The sequence below is a fragment of the Danio rerio genome, chromosome 7, assembly GCF_052040795.2.
Source record: "Danio rerio strain M-AB ecotype USA chromosome 7, GRCz13ab, whole genome shotgun sequence".
Classification (NCBI taxonomy): domain Eukaryota; kingdom Metazoa; phylum Chordata; class Actinopteri; order Cypriniformes; family Danionidae; genus Danio; species Danio rerio.
Window position 1 is genome coordinate 1,486,826 of NC_141027.1, and position 12,951 is coordinate 1,499,776.

At 38.7% G+C, this 12,951-nt stretch overlaps 2 protein-coding genes across 4 annotated transcripts in view; both read right to left on the minus strand.

The window, feature by feature from the left end:
- alpk1 (alpha kinase 1) overlaps positions 1-12,951 on the minus strand; it is an 859,869-nt gene that overhangs the window by 832,987 nt on the left and 13,931 nt on the right. Inside the window, exons 9-14 of one of the 3 annotated variants that reach the window (XM_087260150.1) lie at positions 11,703-11,807; positions 8,233-11,203; positions 5,980-6,127; positions 5,640-5,802; positions 5,166-5,352; positions 2,825-2,984 (exon numbers count right to left, since the gene is read on the minus strand). In XM_087260150.1, coding sequence (XP_087116276.1) covers positions 2,825-2,984; positions 5,166-5,352; positions 5,640-5,802; positions 5,980-6,127; positions 8,233-11,203; positions 11,703-11,807 — 3,734 coding nt within the window. Of the gene's footprint in view, positions 1-1,341; positions 2,985-5,165; positions 5,353-5,639; positions 5,803-5,979; positions 6,128-8,141; positions 11,204-11,702; positions 11,808-12,951 lie in introns of those variants that run through there. The other 2 variants (XM_087260151.1, XM_087260152.1) reach the window with 2 other exon arrangements.
- The window catches only part of drap1 (DR1-associated protein 1 (negative cofactor 2 alpha)), a 660,385-nt gene that overhangs the window by 428,577 nt on the left and 218,857 nt on the right, over positions 1-12,951 (minus strand). The gene's annotated exons all lie outside the window — the stretch shown is intronic.

The window sequence follows — 12,951 nt, forward strand, 5'->3', positions numbered from 1 at the left end:
CAAGCCAGGGGAGACAGTGGAGGAGCAAACTTCACCATTAGACCAAAGAGAAGGGACAAATGGCAGATAGACTCATAATAAAGTTTCAAATCAGTACAGAATGTTGAAAAAGTAGGCGTACTCAATAACTGCGATGTTTATAGTTGTTTCAAAAATAGCCAAAAATACATCTAATTATTAAAAGAAGTGGCGGACATTAGCTTAAACAGTCACATTAGTTAGTGCTCGTATGCTTGCTGCTTTTTTATACCATTTTATATTATGATGATTTGTATTATGTGATTGTTGCACAAACAAGGACAAAGAAGTCACTTTAATCTGTTTATCTGTAACTTTTGTACTGTTTTTTAGTTATATAATGTAAATTTAAATTGGCAGACAACACGGTGGCGCAGTGGGTAGCACTGTCACCTCACTGCAAGGTCACTGGTTCGAGCCTCGGCTGGGTCAGTTAGCATTTCTGTGAGGAGTTTGCATGTTCTCCCCATGTTGGCGTGGGTTTCCAGCTGGGTGCTCCCGTTTCCCCTACAGTCCAAGCACATGCGCTATAGGGGAACTGATGAGCTAAATTGGCCGTAGTGTATGAGTGTGTGTGAATGCAAGAGTGTGTGGATGTTTCCCAGCTGGAAGGGCATCCGCTGCATAAAACATATGCTGGATAAGTTGGCGGTTCATTCTGCTGTGGCGACCTCTGATTAATAAAGGGACTAAGCCGACAAAAGAATGAATGAGGCGAGGCAGTGGTGCAGTAGGTAGTGCTGTCGCCTTACAGCAAGAAGGTCGCTGGGTCCAACCTCGGCTCAGTTGGAGTTTGCATGTTCTCCCTGCCTTCGCTTGGGTTTCCTCCGGGTGCTCCGGTTTCCCCCACAGTCCAAACACATGTGGTACAGGTGAATTGGGTTGGCTAAATTGTCCGTAGTGTATGAGTGTGTGTGTGAATGTGTGTGTGGATGTTTCCCAGAGATGGGTTGCGGCTGGAAGGGCATCCGCTGCGTAAAAACTTGCTGGATAAGTTGGCGGTTCATTCCGCTGTGGCGACCCCGGATTAATAAAGGGACTAAGCCGACAAGAAAATGAAATGAGAATGAATCTATGAATGAAATTTAAATTAGTTACAACAAACAATGACAACAGTGGTTTGCTCAGCAGACAATCATGAAGATATGTCTTAAAGGGGCTAATAATTATGACATAAAACTGCATTTATTTCAGCTAAAATAAAATAAATAAGTCTTTCTCCAGAAAAATAAAACAGGATAGACAATACTGTGAAAATGTCCTCCACTCTGTTTAACTTCACATGGGAAATATTTGTAAAAGAATAAAAATATCAAAGGGAGGTGAATCATTAAGAGTTCAACTTTATGTCAAGAAATTATACACTGCCATTTGACATGTTGCACTGACATCTTGCATATACAATCTCTAAACTACTGATCCGCTTCCATAATTGCACTTTGTCATTGTACAGTATTATTATTATAGAGCGTTGATCATGAGTTACCCCTCACAGATCTCTCTTTTACAGCAATATCTTCTTCAGGATGCTTTACAGTAATGTGTGTGTGCAGATACATTAGATTAGTCAGAACCAAAGACAAAACACTGAAGATCACAGAACAAACATTACTACACACAAATTAATATGTTGGGTAAAATATTAAATACAGTTTCAATAAAAATATTAATAAAAATAATATTAAAAAAATATCTAAACAAATAAAAATAAAAAATGTAATTAAAAAAATAACCTGTCAAAAACCAGTTTGAGTTAAAATGTAATCTCTTTATATTTGTTTTATCTTAAGAGCAAACTCTTATTTTAATGGATATAACTGCTTAATAAAACTGATTTGTTTGAATACCAAAATACATCCTCTATCTTCACTGAGAGACGGATAAAAATATTCATTTATTAAAAGCGCGTGTGCTCATTTATGCTGAGCACTGTAATAATCAGGGTCTGTTTAGACACTAGCTGTGTTTCCATTTTAATATGTGAATTAGATTTATAGTGTTCAGTGTCAAGGCTTGACTGAAGGCGTGTCTGAAGTTAGGGCTGAAGCGATCGTCATAGCAGCGTCAGCCAATGAAATTCAGTCAGCAAAAGGCCACTGTCTAGCTGGTGCATTTGCATACAGTGATCTGATTTGCTGACACTTCCATCGGCGTTTGAAAAGTTGAGCTGGTCCCAACTTTTGCAGCGAGCAACGCCTCTGAAGCGGCTCCGACGGATCCACAATGCATATCGGCAACGCCTGACGTCACCTATTCAAAATAAATGGGAAGCGCTGACGCTGACGCCCCGTGTGAATGGGGCGCAAGACTGAACGCAATGAACGCGGTGCATGCGGTGGCTTCTGGAAGTGTGAGACGGGAGCGCAGACTGATGCTCAAGACAGTTCTGGAGTGAATAATAATTAAAGAAGAATAATACTGAAGCACTGTGATGACGGACTGATGGAAGACTGAGGCCTTTTACAGTCAGCACAACAACAATTCACATCTGCAACATTGGAGAGCTGCAAACATGGAGAGCTGCAGACCAACATTAATGATGCAAACACCCTCATACACACACATTTATATCCGTCAAATCATCTGACCAGCAGAAACCACAGCGATTAAAGTAGTTTATCCTACTCAGTCATGTGCATACATTCTTATATGTGCATTTTCAAAACTGATGCACATCTCTGCATTTCCATTGAGCATTATTTAATGCAAAAATCAAAATGTGCATAGTAATAGGTGGATGGAAACACTGCTACAGCTTTACAGCTACAATGCTGAATTCTGTCCTGCAGCTGTAATGTGTGTGAGCCCAGCAGCTCTGCAGATTTCATTACACTGTTCTCCATGCTGGTGTCTGATGAAGTTATTGATGCCCGTCTGCTGAGAGCGGCTGGACTTCAGGCGGATCAGCGAGTGAATCTGTGGGTCCGTCAGGTACGTCAAGCCCTTGCCGTTGGCCGTGATCCACCCTGAGTACAGAAACAACATTAAAGGGGAGCTACACAAAATTAAGACACTTTTAACGCATCAGAGGAGACTCGACACAAGATTAAGATACTTTATAACACATTGTAGGAGACTGGACAAAATACTAAAATAATATAACGCATCATAGGAGATTCAACACAATATTAAGACACTTTATAATGCATCATAGGAGACTTGAAATAATATTAAAACACTTTATACCGCATCTTAGGAGACTCGACATAATATTAAAACACTTTATAACGCATCTTAGGAGACTCGACATAATATTAAAACACTTTATAACGCATCTTAGGAGACTCGACATAATATTAAAACACTTTATAACGCATTGTAAGAGACTCAACATAATATTAAGTCATTTATAATGCATCGTAAGAGATTCAACACAATATTAAGTCACTTTATAATGCATCATAGGAAACTCAACATAATCCTAAAACACTTTATAATGCATCTTAGGAGACTTGAAATAATATTAAAACACTTTATAACGCATCGTAGGAGAATCGACACAATATTAAAACACTTTATAATGCATCTTAGGAGACTCGACAATATTAAAACACTTTTTAACGCAACTTAGGAGACTCGACACAATATTAAAACACTTTATCACACATCATAGGAGACTCGACATAATATTAAAAAAACTTTATAACGCATCGTAAGAGACTCGACACAATATTAAAACACTTTATAACGCATCGCAGGAGACTCGAGACAATATTAAAACACTTTATCACACATCATAGGAGACTCGAAATAATATTAAAACACTTATAACGCATCGTAAGAGACTCGACACAAGATGCGTTATAAAGTGTTTTAATATTGTGTCGAGTCTCTTACGATGCGTTATAAAGTTTTTTAATATTATGTCGAGTCTCCTATGATGTGTGATAGTGTTTTAATATTGTGTCGAGTCTCCTAAGATGCGTTATAAAGTGTTTTAATATTAGGAGACTCGACATAATATTAAAACACTTTATAACGCATCTTAGGAGACTCGACACAATATTAAAACACTTTATAACGCATCTTAGGAGACTCGACACAATATTAAAACACTTTATCACACATCATAGGAGACTCGACATAATATTTAAAAAACTTTATAACGCATCGTAAGAGACTCAACACAATATTTAGACACTTTATAACGGATCTTAGAAGACTTGACACAATATAAAAGTCTTTATAACGCATCGTATGAGACTCGACACAATATTGGGACACTTTATAACACATCGTAGAAGGCTCGACACAATATTAGGACACTTTAAAACGCATCGTATGAGACTCGACACAATATTAAAACACTTTATAACACATCGTAGGAGACTCGACACAATATTAAAACACTTTATAACACATCGTAGGAGGCTCGACACAATATTGGGACACTTTATAACGTATCATAGGAGACTCGACACAATATTAGGACACTTTATAACGCATCGTAGGAGACTCGACACAATATTAGGACACTTTATAACGCATCGTATGAGACTCGACACAATATTAAAACCCTTTATAACACATCGTAGGAGGCTCGACACAATATTAGGACACTTTATAACGCATCGTAGGAGACTCGACACAATATTAGGACACTTTATAACGCATCGTAGGAGACTCGACACAATATTAGGACACTTTATAACGCATCGTATGAGACTCGACACAATATTAAAACCCTTTATAACGCATCATAGGAGACTCGACACAATATTAGGACACTTTATAACACATCGTAGGAGGCTCGACATAATATTAAGACACTTTATAACGCATCATAGGAGACTCGACACAATATTAGGACACTTTATAACGCATCGTAGGAGACTCGACACAATATTAGGACACTTTATAACGCATCGTATGAGACTCGACACAATATTAAAACCCTTTATAACACATCGTAGAAGGCTCGACACAATATTAGGACACTTTAAAACGCATCGTATGAGACTCGACACAATATTAAGCCACTTTATAAAGGAATATAGGAGAATGAGGCTGACAATATTAAGACACTCAACTCAATATTAAGACACTTTATAAGACATCAAAGGAGACTGTACACAATATTAGGACTTTTTAACACCACAGGAGCTGCTCTTCAAGTAAAATACAACTTTAAATCTCAGAAATCTCACCTTGTAGATCCACCACCACCTCCTGATGATTGGAGAACTCATAGGTGAAGTGACCAAACGCAATGCCATACTTCGTTGCATCATACTTCATTTGTGTTTTATTAGTGTTGTTGGTGAGCTTGACAAATGTCCCAGACATGTACGGCTCCGCGGATAAACACGTCACGATACGTTTATTCTCCATAACCTGAAACAACAACTCCACTCAGTTCTTCACACTCGTTTTATGTAGGAAATAGCTTTCTCATAAAGCATCATATGCTATATGCACTATATATATATATATATATATATATATATATATATATATATATATATATATATATATATATATATATATATATATATATATATATATATATATATTACTATTAATGGTATTAATATGAATTATTATTAATACTATTATCCTGTGCATAATAATAATAATCAACATTATCGTCATCATGATAATCATTATTGAATTAGTCCTACCAGCAGCACTTCGGAGGGGATGAAGAAGATCTGGGTGGTGACGTTATTATCATACAGGCATTTATTGAACTCATTTACATAGTATTGAGCCGTCATCTGTCTCTCCACGTCATCAAGATGAGCATGGAGCCCTTTCTCCTTCAGATACTCCTTCCCTACATAGCTGATGATTATACACGTGTAAATGTCATACATTATTAGTAGAGCATTACAATACTGATTGTCATTTCATGACCCTCTGGAATACTTGATTCTGATTGGTCAATCACAACATTGATGTAGATTAGATGTAGATTCTGCCTAACTGTACTGATGAATCATGCCGATGCAGATGTTTTACCTGCTGAGCAGCTGCTCCTGGTGCAGGTATTGCAGTTGTATGGCTCTCCTCTGCTGGCCCTGGGCTCCCATCGGCTCCCCAATATAAACACTGGTCTCGCAGCCCATCCACTCGTCTGAGGCCTTCGAGTACTTCAGGACAACAGCGTCTGCCAGATCAGATCAAGAACTGCTCTTTTGGCCTATTTCCACAGAGTGGTAAGGTACGGTACACTTGTATGGCCATTTCACTGTCAAATGGTACCAAAAAGCAAACCGTACCACTTTTTGGGTACCTTTTCTTAAGGGTACCTAGCATGACAAAAGGGTACCAAAATAGGGCGCTGAATGCTATTGTTTACAGACTTGCGTCACTCGCGCGGACACAAGCTAAGAGAACAAAAACAAAGAAAGCGCCATTTTTAAATACAAAGCCAAGACATTACACTGTAGTAATATATACATATAATAATGAGCCATGGTCAGCTTGTCGTCTCGTTATGATTAACAGGCACAAAACAAAGAAGAGCAGAATGTGCCGTGTCCTGTTGTTGTTTACGAGGCCTTCTAAATCGCGAGCGGTTTCACTTTCTCCAGGGAGCTCGTTGCGCGCCTATATTTAAAATTTGGAACTTCTTGAGCTGATGATGATAACGTGTGCGTAATTATTGAAGTGCATCTGACATCTGATCCTTTCAGAAATAGACAAACGTGAGAGTGAAGCGCAACGAAACAAAGGAGAAAATGATTTATTCAGCAACTCATAAAGATGAACACACTGCAGTGTTTAACTATTATCATCAGCTTCTGGACTGTTATGACTGACGGGATTATTCTCTTACAGAGGCTACATGTGCTGCTGAAGATTACAGACACAGATGAGAGGTTTGCTCTGACTGTGAGCTATATTTCGTGTTGTTTTTGAAGCCAAGGACTAAATGTCTGCTGTGTGTAGTTTTACTGTAATTGGTCTCATATCTGAGTCTGTAAGGGTCTGTGTGTGTTCATATATAAATTCATTTATTTATTTATTGCATTTATATTTATTTACAGTAGGCTATTTCAGATAATTGATCTGCAGTTATAATCAAATCATGTTCATAGAAAGCTTAATGAACATTTATACAGTATTTATGTGTATAATATGATATGTGAACGACCCGTACAGCTTTACTTTGACATTTCCTTCAGCAAGAATGACCTTGATTGCAACTTTCTGTCATACCCCTGGTACCCTTTTGGCAGTGGAAACGCTATTCAGATGCATTTTCATTGACACCATCACAAGTAAACAACGCCAAGAATGTTGTGAAACCTTTTGAGCCACTTTTTTTGGCCACTTTTGACCGCTTCTAAAGGTTGAACACATTGGCCAGATTGCTTTAAAGGTGTGAACTAGGGATGCCGCAATACTTAATATAATATTGAACCTTTCGGTACAACCTCCACGGTTCAATGCACATATAGAAAGCATGGATTTGCATTTAAATTTAAAAATTGTGTTTTACATTTCCCAAATACCTTTATTTACTCTCTGAACTTACTTTGCATATGTTTAATGTATGTACATGTATTAAAACAAGGCTCCCTGCGATTAAATGTCCCATCAGTGAGCAGTTTGGAAATGGAAATGAAAGTGACGTGCCGCATGACAGCATTTGAGTGCACGTAGGACCAGAGCGAATTTGCTCTAAACAATGTTTAGAGAACCCTGGAGAGAACCCTGAACTCTGAGATAATTGAGCCCAGGGCTCCCGCCTGGTCAATAGAGCATGTAAAGGGAGTACGAGATCAGCTGGTTCTCGAGAGCTCTCGAGAGGTGGAGAAGGGGTGGATGGGGGGTTTCTTCGGAAAACATAGTTTTTGGCTAGGTTACTTATAGTGAGTTTGGATTAATCTGATTGGCTAACTAATGATGGTAGATTAGAGACCAGCTGCAGTCAATCATATCACGTGCTCCTCTCGAAATTAGTTTGTGAAACTTCACAAAAATAACCACTTTTCACTCTATAGTGAAATATACAGTATGTGTCTTAATAGTGTTTTTATCAAAGTGCCACACATTTATATCTGACAACATCTCAAAAGTTGTAATTTAGGCTTTCATGGCCCTTTAAGAATAACAATGCGAGTTGGTAAATTACACATTGGAAGCGTGTCATTTACAATAAGTAACATTTACACCTCTTCCTGTGATCAGAATTGCTGAAAATGCATCTTAAGAGGTTTGAACAAGGTCTAACATCTGTTAGGCTCATCCTCCAGCATGTCTTACCGTAGGCCTTCTGCTGCTGTCCTTTCTCCAGGGGCTTCAGCGGTTTATTTGGCAGCCGCTCTACAAGGCATCGGTGGCAAACTCCAGCCAACAGAGATCTGTAGTCCAGCTCGGTCAGAACTTCACTTCCCATGATGCAGTTCTCAAAACAGCTGGTGCATGGCGGTGCATCCCCTCCGGTAGAGGAAGGTTTGATGGAGCTCCTCGTTTTCTGATGGTTGTTGAGTAAAGACAGATCTTCAAATCCCAGCTCCTCAAATGAGTCACTTGTGGTATTCTGAGATTTACGAATATTGTCCGAGACCTTAAGTGGAAATGCTTTATCACTCTCCTCCCTTCTTTCCTTTTTACGCATCAACTCTAGACATTCAGCATCAGCAATGGGGCTTTTGGGCAGTTTTTGAAAAGATGCTTGCAATTCAGAGCTGTTGCACAGGGAAAACGAAGGGCTTCTACCAAGATTTGCATCATTATTCATCTCACTGTGGTTAGGATTGATTCCTATAGCATCGTCCTCAGTTTCTATGCTACTTTGAGACTGTCCCTTTACACATTCCCAAGAAAAGTGACTGCTGAAGGAACTTGAAGATGTTCTTGGTCCCAGGTTATTCCTAATGTCTTTCTGTTGTGCAGTTGATGTATTTGGTGTCTCATCTTCAACATCCTCTGTTAAAATGTGCTCTTTCATTGGTTGGGATTGAATTCGGATCCTTTTGTTGTGTCTAATCGTGTTGGAATCACCAATCTTTCCACTGGGATTGATTTTGTTGATGTTTAATGTAGGGTCTGATGTATTTGGTAGTTCATCCTCAATATCCTCAGTAAAGATGGGTTCATTCATTGGCTGGGATGGACTTTGGGCTGCTTTGTTGTGTCTAACAGTGTTGGAGTCACCAGTTTTTGCACTGGGGTTGGTTATGTTGACATTTTCTGAGGGATCTGCGATGTCGTCCTCTGTTTCTATGCTGCTTTGGGATTGTCCTGAAAGATGCTCCCATGACGAGCGGCTCCCGACAGAACTGGAAAATGATCTTGGTTCCCGTTTCTTGCGAACATCTATACATTGGGTTCTTGACATATCATCAGCTATAGGCAGACTTTGGATCCCTTTGTTGAGTCTAATGGCATTGGAGTCACCAATCGATTTAGCATTGATTTTGCTGACATTTTGTGAAGAATCCGCATTATCTGATGTATGTGGTTGTTCATCTTCAGTTAATATTGGCCCTTTCATTGGTTGAGATTGACTTTGGATGCCTTTGTTGTGTCTAAGGCTGTTGGAGCCACCACCCTCTGCACTGGGATTGATTTTGTTGATGTTCTGTGATGGATCTATTGCGTCCTCCTCAGTTTCTATGCTACTTTGAGATTGTCCCAATACACAATTCCATGAAGAGCTACTGCTGCAAGAACTTAAAGACACTCTTGCTCCCAGGTTCTTGGTATCATTCTGATGGGTGGATGATGTATTCGATGGTTCATCTTCTACTTCTTCTGTTAGGATGGGCTCTTTCATTGTTTGGGACTGTCTTTGGATCCGTTTGTTGTGTCTAATGTAGCCACCTCTCGGTTGAGTAGAAGATGTATTTGGTGTCTCGTCTTCAACATCTTCAGTTGTGGCAGGTTCATTAATTGGCTGGAATTGACTTTGAATCCCTTTGTTGTGTCTAAGGATGTTAGAAACACCACTCTCTGCATCGGCATCAACTTTGTTGGCATTTAGTGAGGGATCTACAATGTCGTCCTCTGTTTCTATGCTGCTTTGAGATTGTCCTGATAGATGCTCCCATGAAGTGCGGCTCCCAAAGGAACTGGAAAGTGTTCTTACTTCCAGTTTCTTTGGAACATCTATTCGTTGGGTTCTTGACGTATTCTGGGTCTCATCTTCAATGTCTTCAGCTGTGGCTGGCTCTTGCATTGGTTGGGATTGATTTTGGATCCCCTTGTTGGGTCTAACACTGTTGGGTTCATCAAATTGTGTATCCCTATTGATGTTATGTAAAGGATCACCTGCATCCTCCTCAGTTTCTATGCTGCTTTGAGATCGTCCTGATACAATTTCCCATGAAGAGGAATTGCTGTAAGAACTTGAAGATGTTCTTGCTCCCTGATACTTCCAATAGTTTCTTCTTCGGCTTTCTGATGTTCCGGCTTCCGAGTGCATGGGTTGGGGCTGACTTTGGTTACCTTTGTTGTATCTAAAGGCATTGGAAGTATTACTTTGATTCCTTGGATCGACAATGTTTGCTGCTCGACCTCCATCACTACAGTCATCAAGAGGCTCATAAGAGCCAGAACTGCATGTGTTGTGAGAGTTTTGACCAACCTTTTTGCTATTAGATCGAGTCTGCTTGATGGAATCTGCATGAGAATGACGGCATGTGGAAACCTCTGTAGTCAGAACCTCTGTGTTTGTCTGAAATGCAGTTATACACTGTGCATGAGTCGAGGATGTAACTCGAGTATCATTTGTTAATGCCTCGCAAACAGTCTTGTGGTGCTTTTCAAAAACGTCCAACGTCTTCTCAAAATCATCTGGTGTAAACAAAACAGGCTTGATCTGCATGGAACGGTAGCTGTCTGGAATAAAGGAGTGTGGATCTGAATTATGAAAAGGGTTCACGTTCAACAACGTCTTAATCTGTTGTATTTTCTCCATTATCACAGCACACAAAGAGGAATCGCTTGTATTGCAGTAGTGGACAAATAAAGTCAAAGCCTGTCTACAGACGCCCGTTGCAGTGATGACGTTGTCTGATGGTCCGCTCATCCATCGGTGAGTTGCAGTTAAACTGTATGCAGCTTTGAGGAACGTGTGCAGCTCCAGTTTACTGGTGACCGCGTCTGCTGCAGTCTTGGTCAACAAACCGATCTCAAAGGCCTCTTTAGCCAAAGCCATATACTTATGCTGATCGCTAGTTGGACATTTTCTAGAGAAACTGTAAGACAGTAAACAAATCCCCCGTGCCACCTACAACAGAGCATTAGAAGAAAGAAATAAAGAGATAAATGCATCTACATAAACCTGATATAAAGTTTTGGAATTCTTATCATCTCTTGTAGCAAGCATAACTGGTTAAACTGGTAGATGCATCTCTTCACATTACATACCTTTCATATATTAAAATAAAGTGAATATACAATTTAAATATACACTGCGTTATCAGAAATCAACACAGATCTTACTAAAAAAACATTCAAATTACAGAATACATTGATCATTTGTGACAATTAAGATTTTTTCCCAGAATTTTGACTTTTTAATCGTATATTAATGATTTACTAGCATGTTATAATTTAAAACATCATCTTATAAATTCTAATTTTGATCTTTTGAGTTTTTTGTAAAGCTTATTTTTATGCTATACATTATAAATTCTATTTACTGAAAAAGTGATGCTTCAATGCAGCTCCAATTAAAGTGTGTTTACGGAATTATGATTCTGTTCATTCAGAAACAGTACACTCACCACATTGGTCAGAACATACAGAGATCCATATTGACTTAAGACAACCGCCATTTTGGCCGCCTGTGCCGCAGAAAGCAGACGATGGCGAGTCTCTCCGAGAAAACTCTGACCAGAGAAAAACAGAGAAGAGCTGGGCGGATTAGTTATTAATCTGTTACCGATTACAAATTACTCACAAAATGAGTAGTCAGTGATATATTTTCTTAGATTACACATTTATGATGTAATCTGACTACATTTGGATTACATTTAGATTACTTTTATTATGATGTTATCTTACTACTTTTGGATTACGTTTAGCTACTTTTGTTGTAATGTAACCTGACTATTTTTGGATTACAGTTAGATTACTTTTGTGATAATGTTATCTGTCAACTTTTGGATTATAATTGCATTACATTATGGTAGAGCAATCTGACAACATTTGAATAACAATAAGATTACAATTAGGGTAATGCAATCAAACTATTTTTGGATTACATTTAGATTACCTATTATTACTTTTACTTTTTTACTTTTGTTGTGATGTAATCTGACTACCTATGGATTAGAGATGCGCGGATGGGCTATTGTTTCATCTGCAACCGCATTACAAAACTCCTCATCCGTCCGCCATCCATCCGCACTAACATTTTCGACCAAAATTTAAAACCGCACCCGCCCGCCATATGCTGACTGAGCTCTTAATTTGAATGGCTTATTCCTTTTTATTATTAAATGAATGTTTCTTTATTGATTATTAGAAAATAGGGAATGAATTTAATGACATGCAGTTAATTCAAACGTGCAAGTCAATGGAGCTCAGCTCTCTTTTTCGTTGGTGCGCCAGCTATGTGTACAAAAACAGTACAACCGCCCACCACCCGCCCGAATTTAATTAAAATTTTATTTTTTGTCACATCATCCGCCCGATCCGCGGTTTATCCGCGGATTCCGCGGCTGTAACCGCCATCCGCGCATCTCTACTATGGATTACACTTAGATTAATAGTGTGGTAAAGTAATCCGATTACTTTTTGGGTAATATATAAATCATTTAAATCAGATTACTTTGGCGATAATGTAGTCTGACATCTTTTGGATTATAACTAGATTACGTTAGGTATCACACTTCTACTCCTACGCCGACAACATTTGAATTAAATTTAGATTACTTTTGTTGAGATGTAATCTGATTACTTTTGAATTACATTTAGATTACTTTTGTTAAGATGTAATCTGATTACTTTTGAATTACATTTAGATTACTT